The 22170-nt window shown below is 41.4% G+C and overlaps 4 protein-coding genes and 4 non-coding genes across 8 annotated transcripts in view; 4 read left to right on the top strand and 4 right to left on the bottom strand.

Annotated features, from left to right (window-relative positions):
* Nucleotides 1–658: 658 nt before the first annotated feature.
* Nucleotides 659–5392, bottom strand: LOC108122228 (arrestin domain-containing protein 17). Its single transcript, XM_017236791.3, has 4 exons — nucleotides 5117–5392; nucleotides 3896–4263; nucleotides 1245–1779; nucleotides 659–1185 (listed from the first exon to the last, which is right to left on the bottom strand). The coding sequence occupies exons 1-4, from the start codon at nucleotides 5229–5231 to the stop codon at nucleotides 776–778; spliced, it is 1428 nt and encodes a 475-aa protein (XP_017092280.2). The 5' UTR covers nucleotides 5232–5392; the 3' UTR covers nucleotides 659–775.
* LOC122321658 (alpha-amylase 2) lies at nucleotides 2236–3791 on the top strand. The gene has a single exon (XM_043212500.2). It carries the CDS (start codon nucleotides 2256–2258, stop codon nucleotides 3738–3740), a length of 1485 nt encoding a protein of 494 aa, XP_043068435.1. The 5' UTR covers nucleotides 2236–2255; the 3' UTR covers nucleotides 3741–3791.
* A 339-nt stretch (nucleotides 5393–5731) lies between the features above and the next one.
* Nucleotides 5732–8792, top strand: Arl8 (ADP-ribosylation factor-like protein 8). Its single transcript, XM_017236806.3, has 4 exons — nucleotides 5732–5961; nucleotides 7109–7263; nucleotides 7335–7496; nucleotides 7569–8792. The coding sequence occupies exons 1-4, from the start codon at nucleotides 5839–5841 to the stop codon at nucleotides 7687–7689; spliced, it is 561 nt and encodes a 186-aa protein (XP_017092295.1). The 5' UTR covers nucleotides 5732–5838; the 3' UTR covers nucleotides 7690–8792.
* Nucleotides 8793–19409: 10617 nt separating this feature from the next.
* TRNAN-GUU (transfer RNA asparagine (anticodon GUU)) lies at nucleotides 19410–19483 on the bottom strand. The gene has a single exon. It is a non-coding gene; the product is annotated as a tRNA-Asn (tRNA).
* A 371-nt stretch (nucleotides 19484–19854) lies between these two features.
* Nucleotides 19855–19927, top strand: TRNAR-ACG (transfer RNA arginine (anticodon ACG)). Its single transcript has one exon. It is a non-coding gene; the product is annotated as a tRNA-Arg (tRNA).
* A 176-nt stretch (nucleotides 19928–20103) lies between these two features.
* TRNAR-ACG (transfer RNA arginine (anticodon ACG)) lies at nucleotides 20104–20176 on the top strand. Its single transcript has one exon. It is a non-coding gene; the product is annotated as a tRNA-Arg (tRNA).
* Nucleotides 20177–20346: 170 nt separating this feature from the next.
* TRNAR-ACG (transfer RNA arginine (anticodon ACG)) lies at nucleotides 20347–20419 on the bottom strand. The gene has a single exon. It is a non-coding gene; the product is annotated as a tRNA-Arg (tRNA).
* A 992-nt stretch (nucleotides 20420–21411) lies between these two features.
* Nucleotides 21412–22170, bottom strand: part of grn (GATA binding protein grain) — a 38060-nt gene continuing 37301 nt past the window's right edge. The window contains exon 10 of the mRNA XM_017236499.3: nucleotides 21412–21565. The gene's annotated coding sequence lies outside the window, so the exon portion shown is untranslated. The remainder of the gene's footprint in view (nucleotides 21566–22170) is intronic.

The raw sequence follows: 22170 nt of genomic DNA, 5'->3' as shown, positions 1-22170 counted from the left end.
AGTAAATAAATAAGCCATTCACTTTCAAAAAGCAGCTAGAGAAGTTTGAAGCTATACTTTTCCAGAGTTCGAAAGTAACATCGTGTTTCCATGTCCAGTTATATGGCAAAAGCTACTACTTCCGGGATTATTACTTAAGATATGGTCTTCGCAGGGGGCCTTTTTTAGCTTCAATGCATTTCTCAACATATTTTAAGGGGTTTCATCACAAAATGTGGCAAAAAATTAACAACAAATTTTTTGTAGATTTTGATGGAGATTTATAACAAAAATACAAATCGTTCAAGGTATTCCGCTTGCGAATCGGAGGATTTTTGGCTACTGGCGATCTACAAATCGATTAAGGTATTCCGTTTATGAATCGTAGACATAACGACCGCTTCCTTGGCGGCCATATTAAGCTTCCATACAATTTGCATAATTTTTCATTTAAAAATTTCACTTTTTCTGGACCTACCTCAGAAATCAGGAGATTCCCTAGAAATGATACCGCCTTCCGGGCTCTTATGCACAAGGGTAAGATCAAATCCTGCAACGAAACCTGTGTTTTTTCGCCATGAAATAGTAAAGGTCTAAGTTAGTTACCCAAAGAATATATGAATCCGATATATTATATTTGAATTGGTGGATAACTATTATAAATATAAGTATTAGAAAATTATTTGTAGAATCCTATCTTTAATGAATATGCAGTCCCTGTGTTACAAACACAGGACTGAAATGCTGCTCATAGGTTTTTTTTATATATCTTATATTTAGTGGGCAGTATTGGGCATTATTTCCAACCGATTCCGGCTGTGGGAGCACCAGCTGGGGCACTGGGGGTGGGTTGATAGCCCGGTGGAATACTGAAGCCTAGCACCTCGAAGTTTCCGCCTGTGGCAGGACCTGGTCCAGCAGGTGGATTGGTCGGGTACGGTGGAGATTTATGGGTACCAGGTGGATGAATCGGATACGGCGCTGTTTTCGGACCAATCGGCGACACGGGATTGTGCGTGAAGGGGGCTGGAGCGGTAGGATGAGATTCTTCCGCTCTGGGATAAAGACTGGGAGTGTTAGCCGCTCCATTAGTTCCATTGGAAGCGACGCCCGGTTTGCCATCGAAAGGATAAACAGGATAACGTGCCTTGAAAGTATTCGATTCGAATTGCTCCTCACTAACATCTTCTTGAAAGTTGGGTGAGCCTTAAGAAAATATAAAATGTAATTAAATTAATTCACAATTATCCACTTAAAGTCATTACCCGCGTAGGTATTGCCATTGGCTTGGGATTTGTCCGTGTGTCCTGGTCCCTTGTCAGCAGCGCTACCAGATATCGGTACGGTTCCAATAGTCAGTGGAAAGTCGACAATCAAGTCCCCACCTCCATGCAGACGGAATGTCTTTGCAATGAAACGGAGTGTGTAGCTGACCCGAATGGGATCCCTTTCTCCTTGGCTAGTCGGGGTGGTGGGCGGAACCACAAGGAATTCGTCGAAGCGGGCTTTGTTGTGCTTCAGCACTTCTCCGCAGTGTTTGTCCGCCACCCGGGATTCTGTCACCTTGAGCTGTTCCTTGGTCCCTGAAGAGTTAGCCCGATAGGAGACGTTCTTGAGAAGGCGCACCTTGACGTCCTGACACTGAACATCAGACTGGTTGTCCAGGACAAGGTGAAAGTTAATCTTCTGGCCAGGCACGTAGGCAGAGTAGGACGTGCTCACGTCCATAACCATAGGTTTATTGCCTCCGAAGATAGAACCCCACCAAAAGCTTTTTTCCTCGATGCGTTTCAAAGGTTCCTGTTCAAAACATTGCAAGTTTATTATTTAGGGATCTTTAATGGTAATTTATAGCAAAAAAATAAACACTAAATATCTGCCTTAAACTAGTCATGATTATTATTCGTTTATTCACAAAAAACTGATACATAGGTCATAGTCTGAACCGATCACGCTGCAGTTCGCGTGCTACTGAAGTGGCACATAAATTAAAATAAAATTCCGTCCGATATTAAAGGAATTCAGTGTCTATGGAATACCATCAATTAATTCCCCCGACTAATCGTCATAGACATCAGCTCATACCAGCCTATTGGTCTACACGAAGTTTGATAAGCTATATTTGATTATCGTACCCCACCAAGTGCAAAGAAATTCCGCCGGAGTTGATTAGATCCCGAGATTTCTGAAATCACTCCTCACGAATCAGTAGACCCCCTATATAAGCGGGGGCAGTGCATTCACTGCTTCAGAGCCAAAATCAGCTTTGAATTAAAATGTTCCTGGCCAAGAGTATTATATGCCTCGCCGTCCTGGCGGTGGCCAACGCCCAGTTCAACACCAACTACGCCTCAGGACGCAGTGGCATGGTCCACCTTTTCGAATGGAAGTGGGACGACATTGCCGCTGAGTGCGAGAACTTCCTAGGACCTTATGGGTACGCTGGTGTGCAGGTATCTCCCGTAAACGAAAACGCTGTGAAGGACAGCCGTCCGTGGTGGGAGCGTTACCAACCCATTTCCTACAAACTGGTTACCCGTTCCGGCAATGAGGAGCAATTCGCCAGCATGGTCAGGCGTTGCAACAACGTTGGAGTGCGCATCTACGTGGACGTCGTCTTCAACCACATGGCCGCTGATGGAGGCACTTACGGCACTGGTGGCAGCACCGCCAGTCCCAGCAGCAAGAGCTACCCAGGAGTGCCCTACTCCTCGCTGGACTTCAACCCCACCTGCGCCATCTCCAACTACAACGATGCCAACCAGGTGCGCAACTGCGAGCTGGTTGGACTGCGTGACCTCAACCAGGGCAACTCCTACGTTCAGGAGAAGATCGTCGAGTTCCTGAACCACCTGATCGATCTGGGTGTGGCCGGGTTCCGTGTGGACGCTGCCAAGCACATGTGGCCCGCTGATCTGGGAGTGATTTACGGAAGCCTGAAGAATCTGAACACCGACCACGGCTTCGAGTCCGGTGCCAGGGCCTACATTGCCCAGGAGGTGATTGACATGGGTGGCGAGGCCATCAGCAAGTCCGAGTACACCGGCCTGGGAGCCATCACCGAGTTCCGTCACTCCGACTCCATTGGAAAGGCCTTCCGTGGCAAGGACCAGCTCCAGTATCTGGTCAACTGGGGTGTCGGCTGGGGCTTCGCTGCCTCCGATCGCTCCCTGGTCTTCGTCGACAACCATGACAACCAGCGTGGACATGGAGCCGGTGGTGCCGATGTTCTCACCTACAAGGTGCCCAAGCAGTACAAGATGGCCTCTGCCTTCATGTTGGCACATCCCTTCGGAACTCCACGTGTCATGTCCTCGTTCTCCTTCACCGACACCGACCAGGGCCCACCTACTACCGATGGCCAGAACATTGCCTCTCCCACCTTCAACAGCGATAACTCCTGCAGCGGCGGATGGGTGTGCGAGCACCGCTGGAGGCAGATCTACAACATGGTTGACTTCCGGAACGCCGTCGGATCCGATGCGATCCAAAACTGGTGGGATAATGGAAGCAACCAGATTGCCTTCAGCCGCGGCAGCAAGGGCTTTGTTGCATTCAACAACGACAACTACGACCTCAACAGCTCTGTTCAGACCGGTCTTCCCGCTGGAACCTACTGCGATGTCATCTCCGGCTCCAAGAGCGGATCTTCCTGTACTGGCAAGACCGTCACTGTCGGATCCGATGGAAGGGCCAACATCTCCATCGGCAGCTCTGAGGACGACGGTGTTCTGGCTATTCATGTCAACGCCAAGTTGTAAAGAACCCCCTTTAATCAGAACTTTTTAACAAATATATAATGTGAGCATTAATGTATGTCTTCCTCTCTTGGGGTAATCGGACAATGGGTTCAAAATATAGAAAATTCTTCATAATTTGGCTAAAGTAAAAAACTAAAGAATGATATTTTACTTACTGCGTACTCTTGCCGTTTATTCAAGTCGTGGGGCAGGATCACAGTGAAGCATTGCTTGAAGGTGTTATTGTAGCGCACAGCACGGTCGATAGTCAGGGTGACCTCGTGCTTGACCTGTCCATGGGTGCCGTTGAACGAAGTCGGAGCATTGGGCGGAATGGTGGTCCGGAACGGGAAGACGTACTTTCCCTTCGGCAGCTCCAATTGGGAGCCGGCACTCTGGCCATAGACATATTGGTCCAAGCTGTAGTAGACCTCGGTGGTGGTGTGGGTCACCAGAGACTTGGTTGTTTTTCCGTCCTCGCCCACCCGCTCCTCAGTCTCCTGCCAGCGCGTCTCAGCGTAGCCATTTAAGGTTATGAAGATAGCTGCAATTGGGTTAATTTACGGTATGTAATTCAATTATGCATTTACTTTAATTGTATTTAACCTTCGGCCTATTGTGTTTTTTTTAAGTTTATTGGAAATCATACAAACGTTTAAGTTTGTAAATGGTTATTAGACTATAGAATATAATATTTATGTTCCAGGTTTATATAAAAGTATTTATTGATCATTTCTTTCTTTAAAGAAATTCTGAAGAAAGTTTTCAGAATTAGAAGTAAAGTACAAATTAAATAAATCACACAAGGAACTACCTGCTACTACCGATGAAAAGATGACATATTAATCTATTTTATTTTTTATACAAAGCTCTGAAGTCTTATGTACTTTAATTTAAAAATACAAAAAAATTTTCCCAACAAAATTACTTTTAATGGAAGTTGAATTAATTACTAGGAATTTCCTCAAAAATATAGAAGGGAGTTAGAACCATTATATGGCCATGAATTCATAGGCTTCTGGCCAAATGAGCCGGCCACCAGAGTGAGTCAAATATGTTATAATATAAACAGCGGCCGCAATTTCAAAACAAAACTAGTTTTTCTGTCGCTATCAGATATCCGAGCCCAGTCAAGCGGCCACATGTGTGCAGTATATAATGCTTATATATAAACTCACAATTAAATCAAACATATCTGCCGGTAACAATAACAAAAGCAACAACAATAAAGACATCAGACAACAATACACCAACAATATTAATGACGGCGCGACTACGCAACGAAAGTGGATGGGAACGCGGATGGGATTTTGAATGGGGATGGAGAACTATGTATGCCATGCCATGACGTCATGGCTAAGACATTAGAATATTGCGTCTTCGCGAGGGCTACTTACATCGAATGGTTTTCGGACGGTCTGTAATGAGCTCGGCAGTACCGGAGATTACCTGACCCGATTGATAGACACCCAATGGGTTGTTGTCGAAGGCGAAGGTCACTTTGCTGCTCATCTTCTCCTTGGCGACGGTGTCGTTCGGTGTCAGGATATATTCTTTGTTTGTTTAGTAAAGTGATAGTGTCAGGCAGATAAAAAGGGGAGCGAGGAAACAGTAGCGGGAGCTCCACCAAAAGCGCACCCGAACGCGACCACCTTCGACTTAATAATAATTCGAGAGCCAGCTGCGAGCTTCGGTCGACGTTTGCGTGAGGGTAACTATTTTTGGGTGGGGGACGCAACAAAAACCGGGGAATCACCTCTCAAACTAAAACATAATCAAGCTCTTGAATTCAGTGAACTGTAAAAGAATATAAATCTTTTATATATTTTACATGAACATTTATTAAGTTTATATAATTTTACGTCTTAAAAACTATAAAAATTAATAATCTTTCAGTAAAATTCTGCAAAGCTTGTAACGGATATTCAAATTATTAGCTTTTCAGTATTTTTTGTGGCCTGCGAATGTTGCGGAAGAAGAAGAAGAAATGTTTGGTATCTGCGTAGCCGTCGCCTCTGGTCACACTATCCTGACCAGTTGTTTTTTCAGCCAACGCCATTTACGCTCTTTGGAAAAACCTATTTTTTGTAAAAACACAGCCCAGACCCACAGCCCCAGGATGTTGGCCCTCATCAACAGGATTCTCGACTGGTTCAAGAGCATCTTCTGGAAAGAGGAGATGGAACTGACGCTGGTGGGACTGCAGTTCTCCGGGAAAACGACGTTCGTCAATGTTATTGCAGTGAGTATTTTCATTTTGTTTGGTTGTGTGTGTGTGCGAAATTTTTTGCTAGTATGCAGGGGGCGAGGTGCTGTAACAGGGGGGTGGTCGCGCAGTGAAAGCCGGGGGGATCGGGTATGACTACTAAATGTTAGTAACTAATAAATGGCAGAAACCCGCAAAACACAAAGGGATTGGATAGCCAAAGATGTATTTCGGTTTAGTCCACGGGTGCGCCTTTGTTCATATTCTATGCCCCATCAATAATTAACACTGTGCTAACACGTTTTCTTTTAGTGTCAAAGTTTATTGTTCCAGCGGTGGTCGTCTGTAATCAATAAACTTATACGCATGTTCCGCACAATGACGCCATTATCAGCCAAACGACCCCCTGTGAACCCCACTCCGCCGCCTCCCCTGTTTTTGTCGCACATTTCTGCAAGCTGATAAAGTCGCGATCTAAATTTTCAAGAGTGGAAATCGAAGCTGAACGAACTTGTTAGTCGTTTTCCCCGTAGACAATGAGGCGGAGAAGGAGGAGGAGCCGTTGCCTTTGTGACCGCCTGACTACATGAGTCATGTGAGCCCGCCAACCAGCGAATTTGATTCAAATGTGCCCGCATGCACTGGAACTGCAGTTTGACTTCTACAATTGAAGCGGAGTAGATGTTGATTACTCCAGAATCCTGTACCTCCATTAACAATGCACACTTTAAGACGAATTGTTTTTCTAAAGGCGTATAAATCTGATATGCTCTTTTCTGAGGAACCTTTTCTGACGTTGAAGTTCGACTGTAGCTCAGATTTGTTTGCTTAAGTTCTCCAAAACGGAAAATATTCCCAGCTTATCGTTGTTGATAATACGGTCTGAACAAATAATTTGTAATCCCATGTTTATTTAGATTTATACAGTACTGGATGATTTGTTGTTAGTGGGCAAGCGATAGACTTTCATTTTCAATTAGTTTTCTCAAGACTTATGTAGCTTTATTTTGTTTAGAAATTCTTTGTTTCAGATGAAATTTTTTGAATCACTTTGAGAATTAATATCAGAACCAATTTTACCTTATTTATACCTTTCAAATATTTTATTGCATACTTTTGGGCCTGTAGTTATATGAGAACACTTATATGGGAACACTTATAATATTCCACATCTCTTCCACAGTCCGGCCAATTTGCTGAGGACATGATACCCACAGTTGGTTTCAATATGCGAAAAATCACCAGGGGCAATGTAACAATCAAGGTGTGGGACATTGGCGGTCAGCCCCGGTTCCGTTCCATGTGGGAGCGATATTGTCGCGGCGTTAATGCGATTGTGTAAGTATTTTAAACTTAATTTGAAGTAAAAGTACAAATAATGGAAACTTAAATATATTCAAAACTACCAGCTATATGGTGGATGCAGCGGATTTGGACAAATTGGAGGCGTCGAGAAACGAGCTGCACTCGCTGTTGGACAAGCCACAACTGGCTGGCATTCCAGTGCTCGTTTTGGGCAACAAACGTGATCTTCCAGGCGCCCTCGATGAAACCGGGCTCATCGAGCGCATGTAAGTTTTTTTAGTTAAAAGTCAAAAGGTTTGATTTTTCATAAATTAAATAAAAATTTATTGAATTTACAGGAATTTATCAAGCATACAGGATCGTGAAATTTGCTGTTATAGTATTTCGTGTAAGGAAAAGGACAACATTGATATAACACTGCAGTGGTTAATTCAACATTCGAAAAGCCAAAGTCGTTAGATAACGAAGACACAAACAACAACCTCCCTACCAACAAACACACACACACACACTTAGGCACTATATCTCTCACACAGAACTATATATACATATATACTAATAATAATTTGCAGAGTGATGAACAATGAGGAATGCCAGCAGTAAGCCAACTATTTCGGGTAGAAGATAGATCAAAAATGTTTCTAAGCAAAAAGAAAAAAAAACAAATGAAAGCTAAATCTAAACAAAACTACACACAGCGAGTAATAACTAAGCCTTAATGATCTGTTTGAACGTATGTCTGTCTGTATGTATGCTTGTGTGATTTTGCAAAGCAGGGTTCGGGTGCTCGATTGTCTCGAATTTGTAGATTCACAAATGGAAGATGCTTAAAGAATTCTGTATACATTGTAAGTTTTGTTTGTCAATCTGTGCCCCACAACTCACACACAACTATACACAAGCACACAGCTTTAGCTTTTCATACTGGCTTTATCGACCAACTCTATCTCCGATGGATTATAACGCCCTGCTTCTGATCTACATCGTCGCTAAAAATATCTTCTTTGATCGTGTCCATGTTTAGTTAGTTTTATGTTTAGTGCTGATTGGTGTGATTATATAAATACTATTATTATTTTTATAATTTTTGTATACAATATATACTTTACATTTCGCAGAATATTTATTTTTAAAATGGATTTTTTTGCCTAGCGAAGAGAACAAACTATAAAAACGTTTTAAACTATATAATATGAAAAAAGTAAAAAAAAAACTATACGAATGTAAAATCTATTAAGCAAGCGAAAGCCATAGTTAAAGGAATTCCAATATTGATTGTAAAATATGCAAAAAAAAAAATTGTTGAGTTTTTCTAGCTGCAGCCAAAACCAATTAAAAGAAAATTCCCTTAAGCCTTGTCACGCTTTTTTCGTATACTCATTAAGCATTCACCTAGTTAATTAATATAATTTATATGAAACGTAAATGCAAATTATAAACAAATGCAATAACCAAAAACAAATGAAAAACTGAAAACGAGCAAGGCATACAAACAACAGCGAGAAAACAAAACATGAAATGACAAAAACCAATAAAGACAAATTATAAAAACATTACAAAAACCTGGAGTGAATCTCATAAATTACAAATAATTGAAAATCCAGTGACAAACACTCGAGTTTGAATGTAATTTATAGAGGCAGGCCCGGTAGTTGGCCACCCAGCAGACTTAGCAGGAGCAGGTTAACAATTGATAGATGCGGACGGCCCAGCGAACGCATAAATATCGGGGAAACACACCAGGAGCAAGTGCAGCCCTTGGCTAATTAGGAATTCTGTGTGCAGAATCAAGGCATTGCTACCGGAGGAGCATAGTTGAAAAACTGCAGGCGGACGGTGGAGGTGGAGGGGATTGGGGTTGGTCCCTTCAGAATACGTGTCAAGCACGAGCCGTGTGACTGAGTCATGTTCAAATATTCTCATGTCCCGCGTCTGGATGAGCTTCCTGCTTTCCTGCTTCCTTTTTGAATCTTCCTGCTGACCCCGAGCGTGGCAAGTTTGCTGCCTAAGTCTTTCGTTTCTTCGCGCTCGCTTCATATTTCAAATTGCGTTAATTACACTTTTAAATGCGGGGTATTAACAGTGCCAGCGATAAGCATCTCTCTTTTCGGCCATTTGCCACAAGCCAAACATTTGGCCATAACTCGAGGCGATCTTCAAAGAAAAAAACTAACAAAAATGCGGCTAACGACGTGCTCGTAAATTTTCATAAAAAAGTATATACGAAAAAAAAACTAATAAACAAACATAAACAAGCTGAAAACATTTACGAACATTACGCATATAACTTTTGTCTCAGATGTCGTATAGAGCCGTAAAGTGTGATTCATAGGTGAGAATAAGGTAAATGTAGTTTTTGGTAAACTATAATTCAATGTATTAAATCCAATTCAATACCAGTGCTTTGTTATTTAATTATTATTTAAAAAAAATAATTATTCTTACCTTTCTCCAAGTTAATTTATCTTTTAAAAACTCTCTGTATTTAACTTGATTATAATCTTTTTAAAATCATGATCCGCACTGTCTTTTTTTTTTAAATAAAACTTATATTCTTTTCGCCGCCTCAAAGGCCGATTCTGCTTAGTTCTTTCTGTTTAATTTTCAGCGATTTGTACGACTTGTGCTGATTATATAATGACATTATAAAACATGCCCAAACAACATTTAAATTTGTTGTGCCTGTTTTGATGTACACATATATTTTTGCAGACCTCATCGAGCCAGATCCATTAATTTGTATGCGCCGCAGTTGCCATCATCGTGACTCCTTTGATGAAAAGCCGTCACTTAACGCAAAAAACAAAGAATCTAAAAAAAGGGGGGAAAAAATAATTACAATGAAAAAGAATAAACAAATCTTAATCAACATAACTAGGCGGGGTGTTACTCATAAATTTAAACAGAAATATATCTAAGATCCTTCAGGAACTCTGTCGATTTCTAGGAGCTTAAAATTATCTTTCAATCTTTTCTTTATTTATTTTTCAACAGAATAGGTTTCATCGAATAATAAATAAACTAAAACAGAACCCATATTAAAGAACAAAAGTTCTTTACAATTAATAATATGGTCTTTTTCTGGACCTTTTTTTAGGTTTTGGCTTTTTTAATCTTTCCCCTACCCCAGTTTTCTAACCAAATTGTTCTTAAATATATTTTAATTGAAAGCCCCACAATGGGATCTGCACGAGGCCACCAAAAGTGTGTCTGGCCTGAGCATGCTGTGCCACCTGAAAAGTTCTTGGAATTGTCAAAGTCCCAGTACAGACCCCCGTACAGAAACAATGACCCGGAAAGGGGGCCTGAACTGAAGGAGGGCGCTGGTACGAGCTGCTCCGAAGCTGGATCTCTGGAGTTGGCATAAAGTTCAGGTCTTAACAAGATGGAACAAAGACTGTCGTCTGGCCCAGTACTCGCCAGACTCGTGGGCAACAGTTTTCATGTTTGGCTCGTATTCTGCTTTATTTTTGTTTTATTTTTCCTGCAGACTGTCAGTAGCAGGATGCCCAGGATGGAGGACCCAAAGCCGGAGTAGTCGGAGGCGGAGGCTGACAACAGGGCGAATGCAAATAAGTCTCGCCTGCTTATTTCTGCTGAATTTGCAAAACTCCAGCTCCGCTGATTTCCACCTCTTTGCTTTGGCCCTTGCCTTGATTTATCTGGCATTTTATTGGCCAGCGCCATTTCTGTTTTCTGCTTGGGCCTAGACCATAATTTACGCATCCTAATAAAGTCCTCTCAGGTGCGAACAGCCCTGTGGCTTAATTGATGACAACATCTTGGAATTTTCGTTGGTATTCCAACTGCAGTCCACGCTGGTCCTTTATTTATTTTGTTTTAGCCAGCTGGCCAGCTTAACTGGCCAACTGAAATCAGTTAAATAATGAAACATTTGCACGATACTGAGGAATCGAAATCGGAATCGAATCGCGCGAGGTCTGCTGCCTGGAGTTTAAACACTTAGTAGTTTAAAAGGTATATTGGGTAAAATGTTAATACATTTTATTAATTTTAACATATATATATCTTTTAAAAAATGTTTGAGTCCTTGATTAGATTCAATTCTTGGATTTAACATTGTAAACCGCATAAAGGGCAGAAAATTAGGATAATGGTACTTGTAAATAATTAAAAAACGTTTAAGTGGCTTTAAGTGTTTAGAAGTCTTAAATATGGACTACACTGATTTTGAATGATTATTATGATTGTGATTATTTATCTATTAACTACAGAGCATCGACAAGTCGGATCTCCAATGCATATGTCCTTACTAGTTTTATTTTTTGGTTCCTCTTAACTTAGCTAAGGACAATCAGCACACCACAATCCGCAGTTGTATGGTGCTACATATCGTACAAGATTTCCGGGAATTGAAAACTGCTAAAAATCGTGTTTGATTCGCTGCTCCTTTTGCATGCAACCCGAAGCCAGGAGATATTGGAAGCAGAAGAAAAGCGGGGAACAGCATCTACGATACGCGTCGTGGTTCAACATGCAATCGCAACAAACGAAAGCAGCTTGTTAACTAATTAAAACCAAAATATATGCAAATCAAAGGCCCCAAAAAGAAGCCCAGCATCGAGAACCCAAAACGGACCAAGTCCAGGAGTCCTCCGTATTTTTTTTTTTCTACTCTTTTTAATTTTATTTAGCTACTGTTTGTCTTTGGGCCTTGGCTTTGGGGTTCTGGGGCTCTGGAGCTCTTTGCAATCTTTTTTCGGGGGCAATTAAGCGAGAGGTAGCCGAGTCGCTGCCATAATGCTGCAAATTCGAGAACTAAATAGCACAAAGAGTATTGTGAAAAAATTAATTGCAACATTTTGAGCAGGGATCGTCGGCAGGCATGCAGCCGCCCCCTCGTTTTATCCTGCTCCAAATGCAATCAATTCAGTATGGTTTCTGGATTTCTGGTGAAGCAATCGTTGCGGATTTACGAGTCGCCTGCATTTTGCCTTTTCAAGCCAGCCATTTGGCCCATTGTCGAGTTGCTCCCAGAGGGCCACAAGATGATGGACCACAGTTAAAAAAATAAAGTTTTTAAGATTTTTTTAAAAAGAATTTTAAATTTCTAGTAAATCAAATCCTTAACCCATGTCAAACTATTATTAACATTTATGCTAAATCGTTTTAGTCTTAAGGTACTCAAGACTTTTGTTTTAAAAGTGGTAAAACAGAAAAAGCATTCCAAATTTTATTCCTTTTAGACATTTGTTTATTGGAATGGGTAATGGTTGTTTTATTTTTTTATTAAACTTTTATCTTAGTGTATTTGAGTGGTGGGTGAGCTGCACCATCCTCCGACGAGGTCTTGCATCTTTTGCTTAGGTGCGGACATATGTAAAACAAGCCATGAAACAACCGGCTGGGTGCAGGACTCCACTGCTCGCTCCTCCTCATTCCGATTCAGATTCGGAAGTGAAATTTATTTTGCATACGAGCATTCGCCCCACAGAGCCGCAGAGCCATTGTCTTTTGTTTGTGGCTGGAATGGAATGGAGCACTCTGTGGGGTCACCGGCAAGTGCTCCTGGGAAACTTTTCGCTCGGCGCATATATCAGGGGCTAGGGATAAGGCAAGGCAAGGAGCACTGATCTGGGAGGACCCTCTCGATTGTCACTGGGAAATTATCCAATTTTGTGGTTTGCATTCAAATTGAGTATCGGCGGCTGTCAATTTACCAAAGGCCCGGACAAAAACACGGCACAAAAAACGGGCAAAATCCCAAGGAAAAAAAAGAGGAGCAGGAGGGATTCGGACGAGTAGCTGTCATGTTGATGAATGCAATTGGCAATTGCCCCCGGAGTGCTGTGTGGTCCCAGTAATTCGTTTTATTTCGTTTCGGTTTAGTTCGGTTCAAGTCCGCCCGGGGGGAGGTTGAGCTGCGAGAAATCATAATCGCGATCTGGCTGCGATCCCGATTTCGAACCCTTTTTATTGCCTGCTTCCGGATATCCATGACCATTAAATGCATGGCCCGGCCAACGCCGTTTATTAATTGCATCAAGATCAACTCGCCAACGCCGCCAGCTTAAAATCGACAAAAACAAAAACAGTATAAATATAAAATATAAAAGGAACCAAATTGTGATAAGAAATTTCACTAATGAGTATTTACCTTTTGGGAAAGGCTGTGCGGCTTTGGCCACGGCTTATTTGGGGTAGGGTTATAACTTAGAGGCGCACGTTAACGTTCACGGGGCGTATGCTTAATGCTAGATTAGTATCGCGAATTTCATGTGCGCTGAACTTAACGGCTGATCGCTCATAAAATTAATCAAGCTGCTTTAGGCTACTTTAATGTTTTCAGCATTTTGAAATTCTTTAATACTCTAATGTTTCGAGGGAAGTTATGGTTATAGAAGAAGTACGTTAAGAAGAAAAAGGATATTGAAGAAAAGGATTTAAAAAAATTGACAAAAACTTGGGTACTTAAAAAGGTCCTGAAAGTATTCCAACATATTCTACAAAATTTATTCAAGTTGTGATCACAAATAAGAGTAATAGCCTTTGATCCCTGGCAGAGCAACCAGTTTTCGTTCTCCTCCCGGACATCTTTGGCTTGTTTCGAAAATGTTGTTAATATTTTCACATACTTTGGTGGGATTTCCTTTCCCTTTGCTGGCTGGCGGTTAACAAATTGCTTTTGTTATCGCCGATTTCGATACAAGAGCGAGTTGAATGAACTCTGCCAAACGCTATGGCTCTTCGACTTGGACCCGCTGGGAGTCCGACTCCTGGGAGTCCGGCGCTCACGTTCGGTCCGGCGAGGGCCTCTGCCATTTGTTACATTATAAAATATAATAAATTTCGCTAGCCAGGCGATCGGAGGAGCAGCTAGATAAATAATGCATTTGGCCCATAAATATCCTGCCGCTGCCGTCTGATTGACGCCTGACGTTTGTCATGGCTAGCCGGCAATTTGCATTGGTTTCATTGGAAAATGTCAACTTTAATTGAATTTGCACTGACGAAAGTCTCCTGGCCACTCCACTCCACCTCCGATTTATGTCTCCTTGGGCTTTCGTAATAAACATGTCAGCCGCAGTTTCGATCTTCGGAAAGCACTTGGCCTCAGCTCCGGCATTTGACTTTGGGCCAACTAATTTGAACGCTAGCTGGGAACAGTTTTCTGGCCCGAGCCAAGAGCCAAAAACAGGATGAAGAAAAACCTGCTTGGATGCTGCGGAGCTGGCTCGCATCGAGGCTGCCTCGACTTGCACCAATCCAATCCCAGTTGGCTAGCTTAATGCCATAATTTATGCGCACAACCCGCTTTTGGTGCCTTGACTCTGGCTCCGCCTTTCGGCCAATCAGCGATGCTTTTCTGGCCATGTCTAGGGCTGGCTCCTAACTTTCGTTGGACAAACTTAACACGCACATCATGGTTGGAAGATATTATATTAATTTATACATATAAACCAAAAGCTTTATAAAACTTCTTTAAAAAGGTACAACTATGACTGATTTTCTAAACTATAATTTTTGTACAAGGATCTTATCTTATCTTATCTTTATGTTAAAAAGTACTACTTACCTACTAAATATTTGTAGGATATAAACACTCAATTAACATCTTCCAGAAGGCACCCCTCTCGCATAGCGGAAACATGAATTACACATTTCTTTGATCCTGATCCTGAAAATCGACTCGACTCGCAGGGAGTTGCACCTGCTGAGGTAACCTGCAGCCTGCAGGATGAAGCAGTAAAAATGCAGCGCGTGCCGAGTATGCCCCAAACCAAAAAAAAAAAAACAGGACCTTAAACCGCCAAAAATGAGAAACGCAGGAAACATTAAACCCAGAAACCGAAAGTGCAAGGTGCAGAGGTGCCTCAAATGCGAGAACATCCATGGGAATGGGAATGAGAATGGGAGCGGCATCAGAGTCCTCATTGAGAAAATTGAATTAAACTCAAATACGGGACTAAGCCGAAAGGCAAACCTTAAATGCAAACCCTCGAAAACCACAATTTGTTAAAGACAAAACCACCAAACCACAATGCTAGGCGGATTATAGAGTTTCTTGTTTTGCGCCTGAGTGGCTGAAACTGCAACACCCAGGATTTTGAATGCAGAGAGGAGATTTAATGCCTCAATGGATAGGTACACACACTTCTTTATCCATATGGTCCAATTCGGAACCAAAGTGGGATGAATTGATCTGATTTGATCTCGGCCGAGCGATCGTATTGTCAATTGCCAATTGATCTTTTGAGCAATTGATCCGCTTTCGTTTTCGCTTCAAGAGGATTTCCCTTTTTTATTTAATTTTTAATTTAGGGGTGCGTGCTATGGGAGATGGCAGTTAAATAACAACAAACCATATATTTGCGAATGCATTTTCAATAAAAATATTGCACAATTATTCATATCGATTGGCATCTAAATGTGATTTTAATTGTTGGCATTAATTAGCCGGCGATCGGCATAGAGATGAGTGTTCGCCATGCGATAACCACTTGGCTTACATAGCACACACACACCCACTTAATTGTGGCTTAAACCGGGCTTTAGTCATAAAAGGCGGGCAAAAAAATGCTGACCATGCTGAAAATTAATTTTTTGCGTTGTCAAACTTTATGGACAGCTATAAAGAATCGCATCAAATCAAAGCAAATACGGGAAGCTAAGCCGCAGGAATCCTCAGAGCCGGGGCACGTGTAAATAAATTGCTTTCCAATGGGTTAGCGCTCCGAAGTCGAACCCTTCCACTTGACCTGTCCTGACCGACCGACCGTCCACCCTGTCTTCTGTCTTTATCAGTTGGAAGTGACCAGGCCAGTGGCGGAAGGGTTGCGTCTAATCCTTGGCAATAAAATACAATTTTGTCCAGGCGCAAAATGCATAGCCAATACAGTGGGTCTTCAGTAGACAAAACTATTTTTATAAGCTTTAGATATTTTAGTTTAGTTTTTGAATATGATTTTAGAGATAGAAGTTACAATATATGGTTTATTCATCGTTTATCTTTTCTGATAAAAACTAAGAGCTTCCTTAAATAAAAAAAAGTAATACGCCTTATATTCTTTGCAGAATTTGTAAAATATGCCTTTACTTTGATATTCTGGTGGAAGTATATATATATCTTTATATTGTGTTTTTGCAATTTTTGCGTAGAATAACGTTAAATTAACTTTAAAAAAAAACGTTGATCTCTTTTATATCATCTCTATAATATTTCCAAAAACAGTATTTATGGAAAGTCTACTGTATCGTATTTTAAGACGTCAGAGTGGGTGTTTGGCTATATCTTTCTGGCGCTATTGCTCCGCTTTTTGTCGTTGTGTAAATAAGAATTGAACTGTGAAGAAGCGATGCGAATGACGTTTACTTTTTATGTTTGCTTATCGGAAAAACCGAAAGCTGGACACTCGCCTCATCCAAAGGATTTTGTTGTATTTTTGGGATTTATGTTGCTGGTCTTTTGGCAATTGGAGGAAGCTTCTATTTTTTGTCCCCATATATACCATGAAACCATTCATTGAGCTGTGTAATTGAGTTGGCCAGGAGATCAGGCAAGAACTATAAACTTGAAAATGATATAAAGTTGGGCGGGAGCTCTGGTTTCAATGTAATAATGACGGCCATCGCGTGAGGCCAAAAAGGGGGTTACTCTTCGCTTTTATGGCTTATTACTGGCCTAATTGGGGCCATTGTCATTCTGGCTCTTTTTGCAGATCTCGCTGCCGTTCGCATGTCACTTGTGACGCAGGTTTTGGGTTCGGGTTCACTCGCCCACTTAATTGACATGTTCTGTGTTCTGAGCCCTCAGCTCTGGGTTCTTTATTCTGAGTGTGTGTGCATTTCTTTTTGGGTGCTGAAATGCTGAAAGGCTGTTTGCTGAAATGCTCAGGTTGCACGTGAGGCGACAATTATGCAGTTCCATTTGGCCGCAACATGTTGCCAAGTGTGCGGACGATGTTGCTGGATCTGGGATCTGGCCGACACCGAGATGTCTCGCACGGGAATTACATGTTCCAAAGATGTGCAGGTGTGATTAAGTAACATGCTAATACTTGTTATTAATGCCTGATGGGGTATGGTAAGGGTTATGGGGAAGAAGCTAACTAACGAGCCCAGTAGAGCCTTGTCTTCGATATTAATCGCCTAAATGTAGAAAATAATGGTCTTAAAAATAAAACTAGTTTACATAAGTGGGGTATTTTTAGGAATAAATAATATTTAAAGTCCTTGGAGGTTCTGAAATCAGGAGAAGCACTGAGCTATTCCGAATATTAAAAAGGTGAACAATTTAATCCATTTTACTCATTTAAATCATTTATAAATGTACCTACCTAAAATACATATTTTTCCTTACAAAATTTGTATAAATAATATTGTATTTGTAAACTTTCAAAACCAAACCTTCCAGCCCCATTTTAAGGAATTTTTGAATTAGCAAGTCCTTCATTAAGAACTTTGGCTGTTGTAGTCTTTTTTTTCCCGCGTCCCTAGTTAGATGAACGAATGTAAATGGTTCTCCTCGTAACCTGACGCAAAGTGGCATAATTACATGTTTCGATGACAAATGCCAAGTCCACTGTCCGAATCCAAAAAGGGACCCTTCTTCATTAGGGATTGCCACTGGAGTGTGCGGGAGGGGACCGCTTCCCTAACCAAAGGAATGCTGCACCAATGCGCGCGATGTATGGTATAGCCAAAGGAATAACCCAAAACCCAAAACCCTAAACTGAGAAGGAAACGTTGCAGTCCCGGGTTCCTACCACAATTGCATTTTTGGTTACAATTCGCTCACGTTTCGGCTGCAATTAAAAACGAAACGAAAGGGAGCCCAAAAGTCGAGGGTGTAAGCCGGGGAGGGCTGGAAAGGGAAAGGCCGCGCTTAGCCAACTATGAAGATTTAGATAAGCGTCTCATTTTCCTAGCAGCTTGCCCAGGGTCCAGTTCTCTGGTCAGTTCTCGTTGTGGCCTCCCCGCGTTTTCCATTTCATTTCATTTTCGTGTGCCACAGGGGCGTGTTGCCTTGCACACATGAACACTCCACAAAAAAATTGTCGCCTGCCAGAGGATGTACAGGTAAACAGAGGTACTAACAGAATATTAAGCTGGACAAAATTTATCCCAAAAAGATTGAAAGACTTTAATAACCAATTACTAACTATTTCCCTTTTATGAAGCAAAAGGAAAATGCATTGAATTACCATCATTTTTCTTTCAGTGCTATTTAAACCTTGAGTGACCTACACTTGCATTTAAATTAATGAAAAAAACATACTTTTTTGTTCTTTACGAGGGTGTAAACTTACACTCCATCTACAACCGCTTTTTATCCAAAATTCATTCGTTATAATGTCATTTTAAATGTTTTGTCAGAATGCCATAATGGTAGTTTTAGAGTTTTTTAATTAAATAGTGGAATTTTTGGTAAATAATGCTGAAAAACAAATTGCTTGCTAGACCTGGCTGCCTAAACCAATCAAAACTGATCCGCTTTCTTGGTCGTGGTCGTTTATAATGATTGCAAACACAATCTGGCCATGTTGATCTTCTCGAGGCCAGCCAGCCTGCCTGCGGTTCACTCCCTTTGGCGATGGAAAGAAAAGAAAATGCTTTTCCAGAGAATTTCCCTCAGCTACCCTCAGATCATGACTTCTGCCGCATAGAATTTCAACCGTAATCGCGGCGGGCGAGTAACAAACCAGCAAACAAGGCGAAAACAACACAAGTAACAACAAACGGCACAAACAAACAAAGAGCGGCAAAGGTATCATCATAATCATAATGCGCATAAGCCGACTTCAGATGGGTGGGGAGTGCAAAATGGGAGGGAGGGGGCCTGGGACGAGAGGAGTCCGGGAATTCATTCCAACGAATTCGCAATTCTGCGAAATCAAATTGCACAAATATTTCTCTTATGCAATGCACCAGGGGGATACACACAGCTGGGCCAAGGAGAGGGGTCTTCTCGTTTTTTTAGGCAGAGATCCCCCAGTTGGGGCACTAACTAAGTAACTTAGGCCCCAGACTCTGGCTCAAAGCAGGTCTTGAGCTTAGGCTTAGTCTTAGCCACCAATGGTGGTGGCCATTGTTAGACGCAGACTCTCAGACACCAAAGCCTCATCCATATCTTTGGGGTTTACACTGGGACAAGTTTGTAATCACAAAATAAGGAAAAATTGTATAGATTTATAATTAATAAAAATAAAAAAGTTATCCGCCCCCGGGTGGACTCGAACCACCAACCTTTCGGTTAACAGCCGAACGCGCTAACCGATTGCGCCACGGAGGCTCATGATCGACTCGCGCCAAAGTCGCTACTTAAGATAATGCTAGGGGAGAAGTGCTTGGGGTTAATCTATAAATAGAAACTTTACAGCGTAACATGCGGTTGTGTTTATCAAAGGCAAAAGGTTATTTGTTTAAATAGAAAACAAAAAAACCTGTTTATCAGATCATTCAACTACGAGATATAGCCGGAAAAATATAAATAGAACGAAGAAACTTTAAATAATACATAAAATATAGGCTGAGATATTGTTGCTTGGAAGCTCTTATCAGAAAGAAACGTAGATTATTTTTTAATTTATAAATTAATATGTATGTGTGAAATTAGATAAGGTTTTAATCTAAAAGCACTTTTTTGGACTAGAGAATATTACCGGTCCTGTGGCGCAATGGATAACGCGTCTGACTACGGATCAGAAGATTCCAGGTTCGACTCCTGGCAGGATCGAATTTTTTTGCTCATTTTTTACTTTAAAATGTTATAAATAATTCAGAAAACGTTAAAGAACTCTTAGAGTTGAAACAAAGTTCTTTTACAATTTTGTCAAAACAAATTTTAAATATTTAAATTATATAATTCACAAGTTAATTTCGATAAAATATTATTTTAAATTATATATCAGCGGTCCTGTGGCGCAATGGATAACGCGTCTGACTACGGATCAGAAGATTCCAGGTTCGACTCCTGGCAGGATCGGATGAAGACAATATTTTGTATTTTGTTATAAAAAATATTAATAAATTAATAGTAATAAATACACTTAGCCATACTTAATATTTTCACATTTCAGAAGTAATAAAATATGAAAAAAAATTTTATTAATTTAACTATAAAAAAAAACTATTTTACAAAAAAAAGATTAACTTCGATCCTGCCAGGAGTCGAACCTGGAATCTTCTGATCCGTAGTCAGACGCGTTATCCATTGCGCCACAGGACCGGACGAAATTCGTTGCCCCCAAAGCCCAACATCTGCCCCAAAGCTTGAGTCTATAAATAGACCTCATAAATTCATGTGGCTCTTAATAGTCTCTAGCGGGCTGTTTGCATATCATTATGTTAATTAACATAAATAAAGTTTTGACTGGCAGGTGAGAGATTGAATTTCGGTAATCTTATAAAACCATTATTGAAATAAGTTTTGGGGGATATACCGAACTTGGTGACTTATTGGATCGATCTAGTTTCGGATTTAAATAATTTAATCTGATTATTGATTTTGAGTTGACATCTCGGATTACAGAGATAAATATTAAAGTGTATAAAATATACCCAACTAGGAAGCTTTACCTTTTTTCCCCATTTTTGGTTGTCTATCCTAGAATTCGCAATCTTACAGACTCGTATAAACCTGTGGAGCGTCTTGGAGTCTCCCGTGAACGTGATAAGCCAAAATCAACCGCATCATCGCGGTCGTCGTGGTGGCTGGCTGGTGTTGCCTTTGGAGATGTTGAAGCTGCTGCAGATGCCTTTGCTGCTGCAGATGCCCCCACCCCTCCACAGAAACGAGTAAGCCAGGCCAATCGGCATCGCAGGCCATGGAATTACAGCATCTCTAATCTCTCGACAATTGTGGGCGCGCACTCGGAGCGCAGCGAGAAATCATGCGAAGAGGAAATGGAATCGCGAAATGCAACTGCATCGGAGGTGGAACAGGAGGTGCTAGTGGTGCGGATGGGGCAGGCAGTAGGATGGCGAATGTGGGGGAGCAGGCGAAGGCGGTGGTAGACCCCAAGCAGTCTGCTAAGGTCTGTTAATGCCCCAATGCTGTGTGACTCGCTCGGTTGTACCTTCTTTTTTGTTTTTGGCCATGACCATGTCCCTGATTCCTGATTCCTGTCCCCTGATCGTGTCTCTTGTATCTTCTAACTCGAGAGAATTCCTTTAAATGGTTTTCGTAACAATTTTTCCCTGCCATCCTCGCCTCTCCAGTTGGCTCCTTATTATTTCTGTTTTTTTTTTTTTGGTTAAAGAATTTTTTTTTGCGTCGGCAAATGAATCATCCCAGCTGTGGCATGGTGGAGCTCCTCCCTGCTGTGGCGTCGAGTGGCAGGAACTGTAGTCCAAAACCAAGTCTAAACTGAAACTAAAATAGGAGGTTTTTAAGTGTTTTAATATTAAATATTAAAAATGCTATAAACACGAATTCAAAGTCAAAATAAGATAATAGTCTAAGACTTGAAATTTAGAAAATATATAAAACTAATCTATTCTATTAGAACTAAATCTAGTCTAATCTCTCTTAGAAAACCTCTTAGTTTCCGAATTTTGTTCAGTGCATTTAGATCCAAACTGTTTGAGGAAGTTAAAGGGAGGTGGACTTGCACAAGATGTGTGAATTTTTGCTGGATCCTGGGCCTGGGACTAAGACTGCGACTCCGACTGGACTCTGGCTTTGGGGCTGTGGCGAAAAGAGTGAAAATTTATTGAGCTGTGGGCGCGCATTATTCATGCACTGCATCCAGCCAGCCGTCGAGATCCAGCCAGTCGGCGATGGCGATTCGAGAGGCCTGGTCTGGTCCCAAAAGTAGGCGACACCAAGCCGAGCTCAGGACTTTGCTTGGGGACTTGGCCGACCGCGGACCGCCGACCGCCGTTTGCCGTCAGTTTGGGTTAACAGGTTAATGTTGTCCACGGTCCAGAAAAAAAATGCCCAAAAAGTAAAAAACTATGCAAGCACTACCATTGTTC

This window comes from Drosophila bipectinata, chromosome 3R (assembly GCF_030179905.1).
Source record: "Drosophila bipectinata strain 14024-0381.07 chromosome 3R, DbipHiC1v2, whole genome shotgun sequence".
Taxonomy (NCBI): domain Eukaryota; kingdom Metazoa; phylum Arthropoda; class Insecta; order Diptera; family Drosophilidae; genus Drosophila; species Drosophila bipectinata.
Note: the sequence above shows the minus strand (reverse complement) of the source record. Positions and strands in the feature narration are given on the sequence as shown.

Excerpts from the sequence above, each read along its gene's own strand:
- LOC122321658 (XM_043212500.2), top strand. The coding sequence starts at position 2,256 with ATGTTCCTGGCCAAGAGTATTATATGCCTCGCCGTCCTGGCGGTGGCC.
- LOC108122228 (XM_017236791.3), bottom strand. The coding sequence starts at position 5,231 with ATGAGCAGCAAAGTGACCTTCGCCTTCGACAACAACCCATTGGGTGTC. Across the intron at positions 1,780-3,895 it reads ATAAACGGCAAGAGTACGCA|GAACCTTTGAAACGCATCGA; the intron begins GTAAGTAAAATA and ends TGTTTTGAACAG. Across the intron at positions 1,186-1,244 it reads CAATGGCAATACCTACGCGG|GCTCACCCAACTTTCAAGAA; the intron begins GTAATGACTTTA and ends TATTTTCTTAAG.
- Arl8 (XM_017236806.3), top strand. The coding sequence starts at position 5,839 with ATGTTGGCCCTCATCAACAGGATTCTCGACTGGTTCAAGAGCATCTTC. Across the intron at positions 7,264-7,334 it reads CGCGGCGTTAATGCGATTGT|CTATATGGTGGATGCAGCGG; the intron begins GTAAGTATTTTA and ends CAAAACTACCAG. Across the intron at positions 7,497-7,568 it reads ACCGGGCTCATCGAGCGCAT|GAATTTATCAAGCATACAGG; the intron begins GTAAGTTTTTTT and ends TTGAATTTACAG.